The sequence below is a fragment of the Mugil cephalus genome, chromosome 20 (assembly GCF_022458985.1).
Source record: "Mugil cephalus isolate CIBA_MC_2020 chromosome 20, CIBA_Mcephalus_1.1, whole genome shotgun sequence".
Classification (NCBI taxonomy): Eukaryota; Metazoa; Chordata; class Actinopteri; order Mugiliformes; family Mugilidae; genus Mugil; species Mugil cephalus.
The window spans coordinates 5,780,628-5,799,419 of NC_061789.1; the positions used below are offsets into that span (position 1 = coordinate 5,780,628).

An 18,792-nucleotide genomic window follows, 5' to 3' on the forward strand; every position below is an offset into this window, starting at 1 on the left:
TTTTTAATTACTTTTTTTTTATTATACATACAGAGACTTTAAGTAATCAAACCGGCAAAATTAAAATCTTCAAAATTAATAGATTTTGGTAGTTTTGTAAAGTGCTGAAGTGGTTTAACAGATTTATGAAGAAAAAAAAATGAAAAAAAAAAAAAATATTAATCCATTAGATTTTTATAACAGGTTTTTGACATTTTTACAAGCAGGTAATCATTTTTTCCAGTGTTGTTGGTAAAAACACATCAGTCCGAGTGTTCTCAAAGTGTACAACAGTTTTTATTGATCAATGATCAAAGCGAGTTTACATGATTACAAGTATTCAAGAAACTGTGACCTGTGAAGACGCCTTTTCTCTTCCTTTTCTTAACAAGGCTGTACAGTAAGTAAGCGGCCAGATCCGTGCTGAAAAGAAAAGCTCCTCGTAAAAATCTAATTCAGCCAAAGTGTCTAAAAGCTTATATGTCTTTTTATTTTTATATATTTTTTTTATATATTTTTCAACCCAATATGGGTCCTGAAACGTGATTTAGGGAAAAGCAGGACGTTTGCTCGGTGGCTCTTCCGCTGCCTTTGCCCTCTGGGAGTTTTTTAAAAGGTTAATTACAGTCAGCTGTTTGGCCTCGTGTTAATATGTTCATTACGGTCAGAGATGAGGAGGAAGGAAGGGGACAAAAGACACATCATTACGGCCGTTCCTTACTTTTCATCCACACATATGGCACTCATTGAAACGCACATAGACAAGATAACAGGCACATGCATGCACGCACACCATCTTCCTCATCTTCCTCTTCTTCCACATCTTCCTCTCTCTTTCTCGGTCATGCTGGCCAGTGTGAGTCGTCTCGTGAACATGTGTCCAGTCTCGGCACTGTCTGTTATTTTACACAATAATACAACCGTTGAGTGGCTCTGAACACAGATCCATCATGGCACTGATATAAAACTCTATAGATCTGTCGTCCTCTTGGTTAAAAGTTAATTCAGTGAAGGCTGGTTTCACAAGGCGGGAGTCTAAGAAGTCACCTCGAATTAGCCGACGGCCACTATTTAGCCTAAGTCCTAGCAATTAAGGCTGCTTTCAAATGTTCAGCGCGTTCGCGAGAAACGTCCGTGTGAGTGGAGGTTTATGGTACAGTTCACAAGTTTGAGTTTGAAAAAATGCCGGAAGTGGATGGTTGACGATTAAGTACAGTAGCCTGGAAGCTAAGCTAGCCCCAACTTTTCCAGCGTGAAGTCGCTTCATTTCACATGCGGCCGAGTCAATCAGGACGTTTGTTGCAGACGCTGAACAAGTAGTTATGGCATTTGTCAGGAAGCGTGAATCTTTCCCCTGATCGCTTTCACGCAGACGCACATATTTTGGCCTCGTTCTTTCGTTGTCCTTTCAAACTTTCTGCGCTAGGTTGCCCGGGTGCTAGCTTGCTTAATTGTTACGCGTAATTTACGCTCCTGCGTTAGCTGACGTGCACCTGCCCAGAGATGTAACTAGTTGCTGTGACTGGTCCGCTTGGTTGCTGCTTCTCCATCTCCGCAATTTTCAAATTGATTCATTTGGATCAATAAAGAATAGGAAAGTTTAACTGAGGAGGTTGGCAGATACAGACATTTGTATGACCTGCGTTCGGCAAAATTTCATGAAGCAGGAAGCGGAACCAAAAACTAATCCACACTAGCGCCGTGTGGTGTTTGGGTGGTGTTTTTACAGCGCGAGTACGACTGACGAGAGCACGAGTATTAAAGTCTCACAGGGCCCTCGCGTAGCCCTGCGCGCTAGTATAAATCACGCATTAGCATCTAGACGTAACGGTTGCCTAGCAACAGCGTTCTTATGACTTACAGCTGATTTTGTGTACAGGACTTCACATTGCAAACGACGACAAAGCTCACAGGTTCCATTTGAAGGCAGCAAGTTTTTAGCTGCTAACGTTAGCGTCAAGACATTAGCTGTGATTGACTCCAGGATCGTGAAACCAGCCTTCACGAAACAAGAGGGTTGAGGCGAGGTTCATTGGACACAACATGGTGCAACCGTCGTGTTGGGTGACTCCATCGGGGGCGTGGAGGTGATGGGCGTCACCCGTGGTCCATCGGCCCCGACCCTCGTACGCGTTAGGCAACGTCTGTGCGGTTCTTTAATGGCAGGTGTGTCGGCAGGAAGCAGGCAGGAGCGTCGACGGTCCGAAAAACAACAACAACGACGACGACGACAACAACAACAACAACATCCAGCGTCCTCCCTGCTTCCTGCTCCGGTCACGCGGGTGCAGCATCCAGTCAGTCCAGTGTTGTGCAACCGTAAGGCAGCTTTAGTCCAGTCGTGCCCTGGCAATGCACTGGTGACGAGGCCACTGAGGAGTGTGTAAGTCACAATCAGAGAAACGGGTACGGAGGAGGAAACGTTAACAGGATGTGAAGTCGGGGTCGACTCCGGCGAAAGTCCAGAGTGTTTGTTTAGCAGGTCCACACCTGAGAGAGAGAGAGAGAGAGAAAGGGAAGGAAAGTTACCACGGAGACCAGAACAAGGAAGATGGATAAGAATCGCTCGCGGTGGTTCAGCTGCTCTGGTATGAGGTTCTACTTTCTGGCGAACTGTGGCCACTTCCTGTTTCACGCTGCGTGAAGTTATTTCCTTCTGACATATTTAAGGAGAGTTCAGTCGAGTGTTAACTAAAACTGCCCATATATGGAGTTCCTGGAATGAGGCCGAATACAAAGTGTGACGCTGTCATTTATTGCTTAAGCTTTGACGTGTTATTTGCTTCAGTTTAATGGTTTTTATGTCATTATGTGTGAATTTGGGTCATAATGAACGCACCTTCAGACGAGTTTCTCAGGAATGTGTTTCAGAAAATACATTTTCCACTTTTTCTACAATAGCTGGCAAAGTTTATGTTGTTGTTAGCTGCAGTTTGACTAAATTTAATGATTTAAAGTTGAGAAAAATGCTTATTTTTGCTGCATTTTGTTTAATCCGAAGAGTAGGATACGGAGGATGTTGTCACTCGCTGCTCAAACAAAGCTCTACACAACTCGACACAGACAAACACGCACGGAGCCAAACCAGAGGCGATGGAAGCTGCGGCGTGAACGGAGACGTGCGTCCTACCTTCACGGTGCTGTCCACGGCTCCGGAGAAGAGGCGCCCCCTGGAGACGGCTAACGCCGTTACGCTGCCCTGGTGCCTCAGGAGGGTCTGAGTACAGATCATGTTGTCCATGCTCCACACCTACACACAACACAAACACACACACACAAACATATTAACTTAAAGACACATTAGCAGGCGCCGACCTAGAAATCTATGGGGAATCATTGTACAACTAATTTGTTGCCTTCTGTCTTGCAGAGCTAAGCTAAGCTAACTGGCGGTTTCATACGTACTACACAGTCAGACTGACACTTATTAGCATCATTATGAGTAACAATGTCCTGACCAAGCTTCTCTTTTGTCCCCTGATCCAATACCTTTTATATTAAATGTGGGCCGATCCAAGTTCAATCTAATCTTAAATAAACAAAACTTCCTCCTCTGTAGACTCATAAAGCCTGTTCTTATCCAACTTATAATCTCCTTCATCGCACCGTGGCACCGTGCGACTGTACTAAGTCCAATAAATATGGCTGTCAAAGATAACGTTGTGTGGTTTGGGTTAATTAACCTCCTGAGACCCCGTGTCCTCATATGGGGACGTTGAGTTTTAGGTTTTAGGTAACTTCTCTTTCCTCATAACTAGACATTATTTGCAATTCTGCCTGTACACAGCCATGTTTAGGTATTATACGTTTATTATAATATTGAGTAAAATAATCCCTTTGTCCACATATGAGGACGTCATTTTTTTTCCCAAAACGACTTCCGGTTCAAAGATGATGCTTAGGTTTTATAAGTAAACAGAGTCCGTCCTCACCCTGAGCGAGCGGTCGTAGGAGGCGCTGAACACTTTGGTCTGGTCGGGGGTGGAGATGACGGCCAGAGCGTAAACCGTCCCCACGTGACCGGTCAGGGTCCGCACCTGCTCTTTAGAGTCGATATCCCAAACCTAGAGAGGATCCACAGACATCACCGTGGTTTTACTCATAAGGCAGGTGTGAATGAAGACAGACGTGTGTGTGTGTCTCTCTCTTACGTGGATGAGGTTTTCGTAGGTGCCACAGACGATGTGGTGGTTGGTGACGGCGATGGAGTAGACGCTGCCACCGCTGGTCTGGAGGACGTGGACACACTCCAGAGAGCGGATGTCCCAGATCTGGACGAGGACGGGGAAAGAGGTTCGTGAATGACATTATTCACATCACTGGATTAAGAGAAGACTGAGCCTTGTTTTCAGCATTAATTCTGGCTTTTTGTTCATTTCTTTTTTTAGCCTCATCTCGTTCCAGCCTGTTAAGGACGTAAATTGAACGGTGTTCGTGAACGTGTTGGAGCTCGTCCATCGTCTTGTGCTCTTTTTAAAAGCCAAGACTCTGAAGTTTCTATCACAAAACTCAGAATCACTCTAAGTGGTTTTGTTCTTGAGGAATTAACAAAGTCAAAACATGTGTTGGTCGAATCTTATAACGACTTTTATCAACGAAATCAGAAGAAAATGCCACATTACATCATTCAATCAACATTTACTCAAACACAACTTGTGCACAGAGCTGTGATTGGTTTAAAAAGCTCCTATGTACGACCCAGTGGACTGTTAACGGGTTAAACAACTGAACACATAAAGAAAGGATTTATTCCAGTCAGAGAGAAACTATCAGATCAAGTGTTTGCGTGTTTGTTAGGAGCCGATATTAATGAGACTGAAAACGTCTTCGTATTAGTTCAATCACAGTCATATCTTCTAAAATATGTAAAACTAAGGTTCCTCACCAACAAACATTCAATTTTCTGCTACACAAGTGGAAGTTATGGTCGAATTAAGAGGAAGAATTAACCCCCTTGTGGCTGTTTCTGGTGCCAACGGGATAATTCTCACATTTGTCAGAACAGATTTCTACTGCAAACATTTTCCAAACCATTACGACTCCGGTTGAGCTCTGGCTGGAGACCAACTGCTCTGCTTTCAGAAAAAAAAAAGAAGAAGAAGAAGAAGCGGCGTCTACTTTATCTGTGCCTTCGTCTCCGTCTCCCCCCTCCTCCTCCCCATTCTGGTCCTCCCTTTATCTCTGTTCCCTGAGGACGTCATTAGTGACCGACTACAGCAGAAAGACGGCAGGACACAAACACAGAGACAAGCTGCACACTCACAACCTTCAACAGTGACTGAGAAACAGTCAGAAAGAAACAGAAAGTCCTGTTTATAAACAGAGAATCCAATTACTGGACACAATGACTCCACATTAACCGAGAGGACGACTCCAGAGAAGCGTCCTGTCCTAATTATTCCCACCAGGCGCTGGGAGCTGGATTTCTGGTTTGCAGCTCCACACACGTTTTAAATCTTCCTCCAGCCTTTTTTTTTTTTTTTTATATTTTCTTTTTTTTTTATGCACCGGCTCTGAAATTATCAACTTTTCCAAATCCCACTCAAATCTGTCGCTGGCAGATGAATGTGCAGCACCTGCCAAACACGAGCCGAACCTAAACTAGAACTTGAACATGTTCACGTGTAACGAACTAGACTTTCACAGAAGAAGAAGCTTGGTCGGTTTCTAAAGGGCTGGTGGGAGTTGGGGTTTAAACAGGAACAATCAGAGGCTCGCACCGTCCTTTAGAAACTGAACGAGCCTTTTGGTTTAAACGTGTTCAACTCTACAAACTCTAAAAGTACAGTTGCCTTTTTTTAGTGTTTTCAGATTTAATTATGATGTTACTGAATGGTTCAACATGGGACAGTTGAGGTCAACATGTTAATAACCATAGTTATTACGCTGCAGAAAGCAAGTCACAGTAAATAATTTGCCCTTAATTGACAAAAACCCCAAAAGAAGAAGAAACAAATAAATTATCTTCAGCTTTAAAGCCCAACTAGATTCTTTTCTTGACAAAAACAAAAGTTATTTGCATTAATGTGTGTTAACTAGAGATCAACCGATATGGATTTTTTAGGGCCGATACCGATGGCACCAATGGCTGATACATGCTGAGCCGATATTTGGAGCCGATACTGCTTCTTCTTTCTCCATTTACATGAGGAAAAATTACACAATGATTACAGATGACACAAGTCTCAATTCAATTCACCAAAAACAGCATTTTCCAGCTGCTCGCACTCTATTAGTGGGGGAGGGGAATGTATGGGCTGCACGTAGCGTCTCCAGCAGCACAGGGCTGCCTGTGGAGGCGCCTGTTTGTAATATATATTTATATATACAATCAATCCCAAGCACTAACCACAAAGCTCATGCAATAAATCACAGTTAAATATTATAATCTATTGACGGCCTCGGTTTTAGAGGCTGCTCTGGGTGCAGGGCGCTAAAACTAATTCCCGACCCCCTCCACACGTACCTTGATGGTCTGATACGAGCCGCTGTACAGGTGGTTCTGTGACGCCACCAGAGCTCTGACCCAGTGGTTCAGACCAGTCAGCTCCTTCTTCAGCTTCAGCTCCGTACCCACAATGTCCCACACCTAAAAAACAACACAAACACATAAAACAATTAATTAAGTGTTAGCTAAACAACTTTTTTTTTTTTTGGTGGTTTGAGTCAACATTTAATTTTCTTACACAACTCACACTAACTACTTGCCCTTCACTGCCCTTTAACACACTGGGCACACGATGTTTTTATAATACATCGACACATTTACAACACAAGGAACTGCAGCAAGAAGCTACTTATTAACTCCTGTGAACCCACTGTACGGACGTAAAGTGGTAAAAACAGGTCGCTGCATGATATCATGATATCACTGAAGTACAGAGAAGTTGGGAGGAGGGAGGAGGGAGGGAGTGGAATTCTGTAAGAAAGGAAAGTCCCTGAGTAAGAGTCTTACATCACACACACAGCAACTAAATCATCCTCCTCCTCCCCCTCATTTAAACCATGGTAACAAATACCAGACTGCAGCCAACTCTTCTTATAAGACACATTTACGCTTGTTTTTGATAATAAAAACAAGTTAGTTTAGGGAAGATCGATAACCACTTTGTGTGTGTGTGTCAGGCTGAATCCTGCTGCCATCGACACAAATGAACAACAGGTCCAACACTGAACAGTCACCAGATGTGTTACAGTGGTCGTAATGTTGCGGCTGACCGGTGCATATACCTTAATGGCCTTGAGGGAGCCGCTGAACAACATGTTGTGGGAGGAGACCAGAGTGCACACAGGGTTGTCGTGGGCTCGGATGGTGTTGACTTTCTGCAGCGTCTGGATGTCCCACACCTACGCGACACGCACACCAGACAAGAAACGCGCCTTCTACGGTCAACGCACACGACTTGAAATTGTGCGAGTTACTGTTACAAGTCACAAGGTGACTGTTACTTACGATGATGGTGCAGTCGGCAGAGCCGCTGTATAGCCGGTTTCTATGGAGACAGAAGGAGATGTACACATATTGTTAAATCACTCTCAGGCGACGTAAATGTTACGATCACAGCTTGCGTTGTTGTGTGTGTGTGTGTGTGTGTGTGTGTGTTTCTTACCCCTGGATGCAGAGAGCCAGGACGATGCCGTCGTGACCCTCCAGGGTTTTCTGACACTTGTAGGTGGTGCAGGTGTCCCACACCTTAGGTGAAGTAAGAAGATGCACAATTAATCTTCTAAAAAAGTTAAAAACATAGATGGTTTTATATGTATCATCATTTCTGCTTGTCTCTCGGCTTCAACCATATCATGTATCTTTTAGTATCTATTTTAACATATTTCTAAAATAGTAGATAGATGCTCTTCATTAACTTTTTTTTTTATTATATTTGTATTTTCCATCTCCTTGCAACTGCACTGAATTAAATTGAATGCCTTTATTGTCATTGTACACTGTACAACGAGATTAAGATGCAACTCATATCATAACATATCAATATATCATGATATTTTTTCTTCCGCTACAATATCGACTATAAAAGAAAAGCCAATCGTGAACGACATCCGCATCTCCACCACCACTTTTTCTGTGGTGCAATAAACTGGAAATAGATCATTTGGATTAATATTGTTTTTTTTTTAACTCAGTTTGTCCAATGAATTATCTCTGATGTCATCTCATGTACATATAATAATACAATGTGTATTTTAAGCTGCATTTAAAATTTCTTAGTGAACTACGCAGAATATTAGAATATATCGCAATATCATAATATCGCAATAATGTATCGTATCGTGGCTCAAGTATCGTGATACGTATCGTACGGTCCCCTAATAAATACGTCAAATTGAAGACGCAGCATTTCAAGGAAGCAACTGCAACTAAATAAATTCTTCGTAGGATCACTTCTAAAACTCCTAATATAAATCACGGCTGTGGGTGGGAGTCACTTCCTTAGAGCGTATATTTGTGGTTTTTACCTTAATTGTCTTATCAGAGGACCCAGAGAAAAGCAGGTCTCCCGTGGAGTAGACGCAGAGACACCAGACGGGACCCTGGTGACCTACGAACGTCCCCTTACACTTGAAGATCTGCTGGGGGTCGTACGCTGCATGCGGGGAAAGAGACGGGGAGAAAACAGAGTGATGTTTCTCATAAAAACTGAGATTAATAAAGGAAAGGAAGCGATAAACAAGCAGGAGGAAGAGTTAGGGAGAAGACAAAGGGACAACAAGAGGAGGAGACGAGAGACGCGATTTGCATTTCAAATGAGGAGAACGTCAATGAGCGGATCGTTTCACGGCTTCGCAGGCGCCGGTTCTCTGCAAATATTTCCCCCCCGCTGCAAAACGCGAGCATGAAAGTGGACAGACAGGAAGAAGACGGGACACTTACAGCCCAGGATTCCCATGTTGAGCCTGGCGTTGATGTGAGACAACTCGTCCTGGAGAGACACAGCCAGTGAATATCACGCATTCATTCTTTAGATGCTTCACTCCCACACATTCATTTTTGTGACACACACACACACACACACACACTTACGTTGAGCATTGATGCATCTCTGCGAAATTCCATCAGGTCCTCGCTGAGTTTACTCTGGTTCTCGTCCAACACATCTGATAAACAAAAACAAGTTTGAGAAGAAAAGCTTAAAAGAATATTTGACACTGCAGTCCAGTGCATGATTTTTTTTTTTTTTTTTTTATTAATTGGGTTCGGGAGCCTTCAGCTCCACTAAGATGGGATCCTGGTTCCTCTGCAGACTCAAAAGGCCCCAACTTTTTTCCACTCGAACCCACTGTTTTCATGGCCACACCAAGACCAACCAGCGAAACATCATTCCAGTCCACATGTTTTTTAGTACATTCTTTCATTTAACTTCTCGTTTCCTCGTATTTAACATCCAGACATCCGTGCAAAATTTTAAAATAAGCTCCCAAAGAGCATAAAAATATATTTCTTCCGGGTTCACAGCAAAGTAATAAGCTACAACTGCAACTGTGAAACATATGCAGTGAATGAACCTTTTTGCTTATTGCTCTGCAAATCTAACAAGTCCCTGCAGGACACTGACCACTAAACACACATTTCAGCACCAGTTCAGAAAGATGAAAGTTTATCTAATAAAGCTGAAATAGCAATTTTTCTAACTTATCTGTTGCATGTGAGTAAAAGTAAACACTGTAAAACATAAAAAAAGAGACATTATGACACATAACTAGAGCTTCACACTAAAGATCCACCTGTTCCACCAACGTGTTCAGTCGACCTAAACAGCTTCCAGACTTATAAATAAGAACATTTCTTCTGTTACCGAATTTAAGCTCCAGGTTTTTCTCCAGCTGATCCAGCTTCTCGGAGAGTTTGCCCAACATGGAGCGCAGGAAAGCGATATCTTGGTCCTTCTGGGCCAGAGTCAGCTGCATCTCGTGGAACCTGAACGCAACCGGAGGTCAGAGGTCACACGCGCGTAGACGAGGATTAAATCGTCTAACGAAAGGTTTGCACAGGTTTGCTCACCTGTCGTCGGTCTGCTGCAGAAACTCCTTGAGACCCTCAAATTTACAAACCTCCAGGTGCGTTTCATACGTGTCCTGGTTTCCTATGAATGTGCAGCTGTTGGCGGGAGAAGAGAGGCAGATTAGTGAATAAAGACGGTAAAAACTAACACATATACAGGGTGGAAGTGGATGAAGGTGCATTATTTTTTAACATTCACCCATATTTGGAGTGTGGACATTTGATGTGCTCGCATTCTTTGAGGTGAGCCTCCAGGTTCATGGTGAGCAGAGGAGGGCAGGAGGGGTTGTTGGGGCACCGCACTGGTCTGTAGTCACAGCTCGCCTCATGTTCTCTGCAGAGTTTGGATGAAGAGTTAAGTTTTAAAAAAAGAAAGAAAGAAATAAACCAACATATTTATATGTATATTTTTTTAAACGATCCTGTCTCATCCGTCCTTACTTGCGCACGGACAGTTTGATGGTGAAGGGGCAGCCCAGGGGGTCCACCTCGTACGGTCCAGGTTTCCCGGCCACCGTGGACGTGGCGGCTGCAGCAGCGCCTGCGACGCCGGCCGTGGCCCTGCAGCCGTATTTACAGTGGATGAACAGCTCCCCGATCTGCTCGGCAACCGCAATGTTGTTCACCACGACCGTTAGCTTAGCGGCGTCCACTGGGCACTTATCTGCAAACAATAGGGAACGTTTAAGGTCCGTGTATGCGTTGGTTTTTGGATTTATTTACTAAAAATGAGTGGTCATTTGATTTCCATTTTAAAATTCATCCTGATACAGAAAAATGCCTTAAATTTAAATTTGAATTTTTAGAATTTTAAAATGAAAATCGTTTGTAGTTATTTAAATTTTTAACAAAACTCACCTGAAGTTAAGGCACATCGTCTGCAGAAGGTGTGCTGCAGAAGAAGGAAAAAACAAGTGAATTCACGCGCGCTTGTTAATGATCAAATATTTACCGGTAACTGGGGGGAATTTATATTTGTCACATTCTTACCATAAACCATTTTAAACAGATTTTAAATATTTGCTGCGGCCTGTCATCACAATTACATAAACAAGCTCAAAAACATCTGCATCAGTTATTAACCACAGGGTTGTATTTTGTGTACAGGGCTTATTAAAAAAAAAAGAAGAGACAGAAGTGAACTCACCCCACATGTGGTGATGACAGGGTCCTTGAAGACGTTACAGCACAGCTGGCAGCACAGCTTCACCGACGGCTGCTCTGCAAACACTTGAGGCTCCTGCCCACAAACAGAGACGTGAATTTATTATTAAACGTCTTCCTTATACGTGGCGCGTATGTGCGGTGAGTTCGCGGTGCCGTACCGTGTCCTCCTCTTCTTCGTGCAGGGAGAAAGTGGAGCGCAGGGACATGTTGGACTCTGAATGGAGCGAGCGGACCGAGATGGCCGAGTCGGACCTCCGAGGAGTACCGATGGGAGGCTGTGATAGAAGGAGAAGAAGAAGAAGGAGAAGATGGGAAAGAGAAGCTACTAAAAGAAAAAAAAAGCGCCGTCCAGATGTGGGCGGTCGTGTGAGCACAACACACTCCAGGTGTGAGTGATTAGGTTTGTTTTATTGCATAATTTACTGAGCGTACGAGTATTTACCATCCCATCGTCGTCATCGCGGGGGGAGTAGGTCAGAGTGCTCGAGGACGAAGGAGTTCGTCTGTGCTGCTTGTAGTTGCTGGCTCCTTCTGCTGAAAACACACATTGTGAAGATTAGATTAGATTAGATGCAACTTAACCGATCCCCCGGAGAACAGAGCACTTTAGTGACTATTAAATGAAGAAAAGGTGTTACCTTTAGCTCCAGCCGCCACGGCTGAGAAAGTCGGGGCAAACGACGCCTCCATCCTGCTCTGGAGCGAAGAAAGGAAACAAAAAGCTGAGTAATCACAGCAGAGATGATGTGCGTGATGTGGATGATACGATGAAAAGCGTGCGTTACCCCGCTGCCAGAATCTGCTGGTGGGGTGGAGGGGCCGCCGGGAATGGCTGCTGCTGTGGTTGTGGGTGCTGCCGCTGCCGCTGCTGCTGCTGCTGTCGCGGCTGTTGCTGCTTCTTCTCCGGAGTATGAGCTGTAGCGAGGTGACTTAGCGCTGCTCATAACCCTGCTAGGCCTGGGGAAGGACAACCAGAGGGTCTTAGTGGAAAACACCCTGCAAAAATAACGATATCGAGTAGTGTCTGGAAGCAGAACGGGCACATAATGCTAGCCGTAAGTTGGATTTATGTTTGCACGGACGGAGAGAGAGAGAAAGAAAAAAAAATGAACACACGCTTGGCTCACGAAATGTTTGTGACTGCCAGCAGCTACAGTGCAGCTTAAAGACGAGAGGCTACGCAGTAAAAAAAAAAAAAAAGTGAATCATGGAAAAGTTGCCGTTGTTGAGGAGATGTTTGACCTACTTTACTAGCCTCAGGAAAACCGCTACAAACATATGATTTCCCATCAACTAGAGGAGACCCTTATAAGGGAGAGTTTTTTTTTTTTTTTTTTTTAATTTATTGTGTTAAACTGAAGTGCTTTTAGTTTTTCTAGAGCGTAGAAAGAGTTCCGAGCACAAACTCAGCAATAACAGGAAGTTCAAAGTGCGGTCAGTCAATTTTCCTGTAATTAACCAGAAAAAGAAAGTTTAGTGTCATTTTCCTTATATTGATACAAACACTGATCTGATCCTTATATTATTTTAGCATTTTAAATCTTTATTTAAAACCCATTACCACAGCAGTGTATCTAGGATTTTATTATCCAAACACAGTTTTTAATGACAGTTTTATTTTTGTTTTATTGCCTTATTATAGCTCATACTTATTTGTTTTTACTTATTTATATTGTTCTGCTTCTGCTGAGGTTGTTTTTAAATGAGCTTTAGAAATAAACTTTGACTTGACATCAGATGATGTAGGTAAACCAAAATAATTTCCATTAAATAGTGATTATTAAAGCGATTATGAGCCTTTTATCACCTTAAAAAACTATAAAGGTTTAGTTTTTAGTTTAGAGGAGCATTTTAACATTTTAAATATTATTTTAGTGTCCTGACTTTGCTGCTTTTTTGTGTTGGGACACAACAAGACATTTGAAACTTTTCTCACATGTGGCCAATGAACTAACATAACTGATCAGATTAATGCCCAGTGGAAATACTTGTTAGTCTTGAATTGCTCGTCTTAACTGGAAACTAATACCAAGGTAAAGGTCAAGGCTCAGTTGTCGTCAACAACAGCTACGTAGACAAAGTTCAAAACTAAGATGTGATTGGTTTGTTTATGTTGTTTTATTGTAAATCTGTTGCGTAGTTTACCACCGACGCTGGTCCTCTAACCTGAGGATGCTCTAGTTCTGCACTAAATCCTCTTTTCACGACTCTTTTAATGCTCAGTTTATGTTGAAATGGCATCTAAAAGGTTTAACTTCATTATTTTTGGAAAACTTGGTTTGAGGTGTTGCTACTACGTCGTGTCAAAATAACAGAAGCACAACACAAGCCAACGACACGACAAACCACAGCTTCAAAAACGAAAAGGTTGAACCGATGACTCTCTCTGCTACTTTAAACAAACATTAAATACCACAACCTTCATGAAACGAAGGCTCAGTGCAGGAATGTTAAATTAGAACGCTTTCACCGGCGTAATGTAACGCACATGTTGTACGGTTCACACATCTGCACAACGATTGCCTTTTACTCCCCCCTGTCAAAGTAAATGTTTCTCTTGAGACATACACAAATCAGAGGAAGTGGGGGAGAGAGGAAAAAAAAAAAGAAATTACACAACAGCTGCTTGACTTAAAGGCCATGTCAAGTTCAGCTTCTTATCAACGCTTGTTAAATCTGTGACCAACATCTGCAAACATTAATGCACAAGGGAGGGCTGGGAGGGACGGATCAACACATGCACAAAGGAGAAAAAACGTTTTAAAAAAAGGAACAAATCAAAAGGGGGGTTAAGTGACAGCCAAAAAAAAAAACAGTGGCCTGGGCAGCTGGTTACTGATGTAAACAGAAAGGCATGCGGACTGTCAGCTCATATGGTAATGGGCTGCAGGATCTGCCAATGAAACTATCCAGGACTCTGCTGTCTGTGCACACACACAAGACTGGTGATTCCCGTAAAGGGGAGCCTCCTCTCAAAAAAGGGGGGCGGATCACACAGACATGGATACACCGCTATATACATAGATACATGGATCCACAGATACATGGATCCATGGGTACATGGACACACAAATACAAAGATACAAGGATCCATGGGTACATGGACACACAAATACAAGGATACAAGGATCCATGGGTACATGGACACACAAGTACAAGGATACAAGGATCCATGGGTACATGGACACACAGATACAAGGATCCATGGATCCACAGATACGAGGATACATGAATCCACAGATACATCTACGTATCTATGGATTCATCTATGTATCTATGGAGATCGAACGTTATGTATCTATGGAAACAGAGCTACGTGGAAACACCAGATCCATAGATACATGTATAAATAAATACACCATGGAACAAAGTTTAACACAGCTAGCCACCTAAACTCCCAAACGTCAAATATATTTGCGCATAGGAGCTCTAGCAACTACGAAACACAGCCCATGACACAGTTGTTTAGCCAACCTTCATCTCGTCAATTAAAACTGCGATAATTAGCAAGCTAACTTGTTTAGCTTAAGTTGGCTATTTTGTCTTTTGTATCAGCAACGATTGCTACTAACGGTAGCTAGCCGCCGTCGAGTAATACGCGCTAATTCGTAGCTAGTAAGACAGTTATCTGCAGAAAAGGCATTTTTTATGGACTTACCATTATTTTTTTAACAACAGCGCAGTTTCAAGTCTACAGACGAATTCCTAAACCTTCCTCTTTCTGTCTCTCTCTCGTACACACAGCGTTGCCGCCGCAAAGCATCGTGGGAACTGTTGTAAAATTGGCGAGGCGCACTCGACCGCCAGTGATCCGCATCCTTTGCTCTCGGACTACACTACCCACGGTGCACTTCGCGCAGCGGCCAATTGGGCTCGGATTTGTCGGTAAACTACGCAAACCAACTGCAAAGCGCAATACGCCGGACGCGTCCACGAACTCCGCGGTTCCGTGTCGTTATTGGTCCACGGCGAAACCGGAGCCATCATGCGACAGACGTTTTACGGCGGAGACACGTGTAAGGTGGTGTGATGTGGAGAGAAGCCGTGGAAGTGTATGGATATATATAATTATATATACGCAGGTGATGCAGTCAGGAAATGAACCCACTGCCCTGCGCGCTATTTGGCATTTTGTCAAAAGAGAAAACCTCCGTGGGCATGTTTAAATGCAATTTACGCAATAAAAAAGATCTGACTCAGGTTGCACACTGCAGAAATAAATAATTTTATTGTAATAATTATATAACTATATATACATATATATACACACATAACCTATTGTTAATTATTGCACACATTATTTTAAGGATGCGTTTTTATTATAATAATTAAGTATATTTTGTATATTTAGTTGTGTAACATCATTCTGGGACCTTGCAGGATCAAGTTTGTTTCATAATTGTTTCTTTATCCGCTCCTGCAAATTTACCCATTTATCATTTCTGTTGTTATCTGACTCCATCTGATAGAGTAATTTGATTTGTGATAAAAATAAGCTTTGTCCTTTAACACACATTACACCCACAGCGCAGAGAGTCTGGAGAATTCCACTGTGGGAAACCGGGGTCATACCATTTCTTGTAATTTACTATGTTTATTGCAACAATCACCAAGACAAATTCTGTGTGGCGGAATCACATCATCTGTTGTATGACTTTATATATAAAAAATAAGTTTAAATAAAGTTTTTAAACCATTAAGTGACTCATCTGTTCTAGGGAAATCGAGTTTGTGGTGAAATTTCTCCAGAAAAATGGTAGATGAATCATAATCACAATCACAAAAAACTTTATTAATCCCCAAAGGGTAATTAGGAGGGCGAAGGGCAGAACATAAAATAAGAGCAAGAGAATAAGATAACAAAAAGAGTAAAAATGAAAATCACAAAAGAGCAAAAACAGCATAAAATGTAATTTGGCAGCGGTGGGATATGAACCCACACCCCTGAAGAGTCTGGAGACTTATGTATTTTACTCTGTCATGGTGAGGTAATGCAACTGCTGATGTGTCTCTGTATAGTTTTGAGGTTTATCTTATGTTTTATCTCCCTGAATATGACTTTTGTTTAGCTTTATTGTTTGTTTTTTTCATTACCTAAATTCTCATTGTCTCATAGATAAGACTACATTCTGTGTTATGAAAGCTGAACTTTAAATTAAGTTGTTGTGGACTACTACTGTTACGACTGTGATTACTAGCTTTCAGTGTTTATGTATTGTCATTTCTTCTTTCGTACTCACTACGATACTACGTATTGAATGTTCAGTGTTACAAAAGTCCGAATTTGACCATGTGTAAGAGCCCTCTGGTTGGTGGTCAGCAGACTAAGCAGAACTTCAACAAAGGGTCAATTATCGCCTGACTTTACTTCACTTCTGCACCAACGGAGCATTTTAGCATCTTCCCGCTCATAGTTTTGGTTTTTAGTCCAACAACATAACTGGATTTGTTTCATTATCAATGATCTCACGGTGTCATATTTGGCTGTAAATGGTTGTTGTACTCTTAAAAGAAAAAAACTGTTAGAAATATCAACCTAGCATCACAGCTAAGAGTCAGAGCTAGCCACTAGCTGTGAACACAACAAAGCATTTAGATGCTAAGAGTCGCATGTTTTAGATCAGGGGCATCAAACTCATTTTAGTTCGGGGGCCACATTCAACTCAATTGTATCCCATGTGGGTCAGACCAGTAACACAACAGAATGATAGCCTATAAGTAACGACAACTCTAGACTTTTTTCACATTTCTTTCAGTACAATAAGTCAAAGAAGAAAGTTAGGAGAGCTTACGTTTAATACACTATCCTTATCTAATGTGTGTGACTAAAACAGTGGACAAATAAGGGATAGCAGTTATCTGAAAATGCCGCGGGCCAGATAAGATTCTGTGGTGGTCCGCTCATAGCCCGCAGACTGTATGTTTGACACCTGCTTGTAGATAATGTCATTGTCTGTGAACAAAGTTAGACATATAAGCTCAAAAGGTGGCACATTATTTTAATACTCTCCCCAAATGACAATAGATCTATTATTGTATGATGTTGTATTTCTTGAGTGTTTCTTTATCTGCTAATATTTCATGTGGTCGTGAAAGACTTCTTCAGGAGAAAAAATATATAATTTACTGGAAGTTTCATGGCCCTTTGTTTCTTAATTTTGCGTTATAAATAAACTTTTACTCAGTTTTGACAGATTACATTAGACGTTCTTGGTATGGTACCCTTCCCTTTCTTCACCAGAAGAGGGAGCCATTCATCTAGGTGCTGTCAAAACATTGACCTTACTGGCTCTAAAATGAACACTGCATTGACTCTCACTGCATTTATACAAACTTATATACACACATGTTATATAAATGATGAAAATTGGGGATATGTTCATATGCCACAATTGGGAAAGAACAGATGTCACATGAATGTTTCCGTTTAAAAACTCGAAACGTGTCTGAAATGTGATCGCACTGCAGTGACAGAAGAGCACTCGACGTAGTGCTTGGGTGTAAACTGACTGACTCAATACAGCCACATGCTCCGTGGCAACTTTCCATATTTGCTGTGTCAAAAAATGCCAGAACATCAACATAAAAATTTTCCCAAGAAAGAGATGTGATGTGACAGATTCAAGTGAATAGATGCCCACAAGCGTTGAGAGAGAGAGAGAGCTGTAAATAGGCAAGAGAGAAAGAGCCGGGGCTTGAATGCTGTAATGCAGACATGAATAAGAGATGCGTTGAATGCAGCTTTGTTGGTGCGCGCACACATGCACACGGACACACATGCGGCCTAGCGTTCCATTAGAGGAAACCCAGACCATTAGTAGCTTTATCTTCCTTTCACTGACAAGACTCTCCTCTTCACTCCCCCCCTCTGGCGCAACAAACAGAACTTTTCTGATGCAGATGTTTCAGGCATCATGCAACATCGCGTTTCCAGAAGGCCGTCGCGTCCTTTCCGTGGCTGATGAGACGTCTCCGGCAGCTGACTGTGTGCACACGAAATGTACCGTCGGCCCGTCTCTTCCGAATGTGCAGAATGTTTCATTGTGTCACACCGTTTCTGTCTTCATTCACAAAACACTTGCCTCCTTCTGTGCAGACGCCTGCGACAGCTGACAGCGAGCACAAGGCTTCCCCACACATGGCGCTCGCTTTTTGGATGTGACATTAAAACGTTTTACCGAGTCACAGTAACAGTGTCTTGTGTCCACGCCACACTGCCTCAGTTTATAGGGATTGTAGAACGCATCAGTGTTTACAGCAGCTGGTTCTGAGGAAGGCGACATGTATGTTGTTTCCCCTTCTGTAATAGGCAGTTTAGATTTCTGCATGAAATTGACGCACCTTACAGGAGCATGTTTCTGCTTTAGTATTTCTGGCAATTTTCAAATTGATTGTTTTCGATCAATAAAGACGGAACTCATCAAGGTGGGGTCAACTGAGGAGTAGGGCTGCACGATAAATCGCAATCTCGAGTCACACATACACGTGATCTCATTTCGAGACACACTCAGTGCGTTTACATGCAGAGCTTAATCGACTTTCTGACTACAGTCCTTGTCCCAGTTTACATGCGGTGCAAGAAAATTGAATAACTGTTCTCCTCCTCCACACTAGGTGGCGATACGTGTCTT

At 42.5% G+C, this 18,792-nt stretch overlaps 1 protein-coding gene across 2 annotated transcripts; it reads right to left on the reverse strand.

The window, feature by feature from the left end:
- Nucleotides 1–257: 257 nt before the first annotated feature.
- On the reverse strand, nt 258–14,939 carry traf7 (TNF receptor-associated factor 7). Of its 2 annotated transcripts, none has more exons than XM_047571787.1 (22): nt 14,820–14,939; nt 11,947–12,118; nt 11,800–11,857; nt 11,604–11,692; nt 11,320–11,436; nt 11,142–11,234; nt 10,853–10,886; nt 10,436–10,658; nt 10,194–10,328; nt 9,995–10,090; nt 9,789–9,910; nt 9,017–9,090; nt 8,867–8,915; nt 8,452–8,579; nt 7,590–7,672; nt 7,433–7,472; nt 7,210–7,326; nt 6,446–6,568; nt 4,131–4,250; nt 3,912–4,043; nt 3,110–3,229; nt 258–2,469 (listed from the first exon to the last, which is right to left on the reverse strand). In XM_047571787.1, exons 2-22 carry the CDS (start codon nt 12,103–12,105, stop codon nt 2,455–2,457), a joined length of 2,127 nt encoding a protein of 708 aa, XP_047427743.1. In that variant the 5' UTR covers nt 12,106–12,118; nt 14,820–14,939; the 3' UTR covers nt 258–2,454. The 2 variants fall into 2 exon arrangements, with proteins under 2 accessions (XP_047427743.1, XP_047427742.1); XM_047571786.1 differs by having other exon boundaries at nt 11,604–11,695.
- Nucleotides 14,940–18,792: the final 3,853 nt, after the last annotated feature.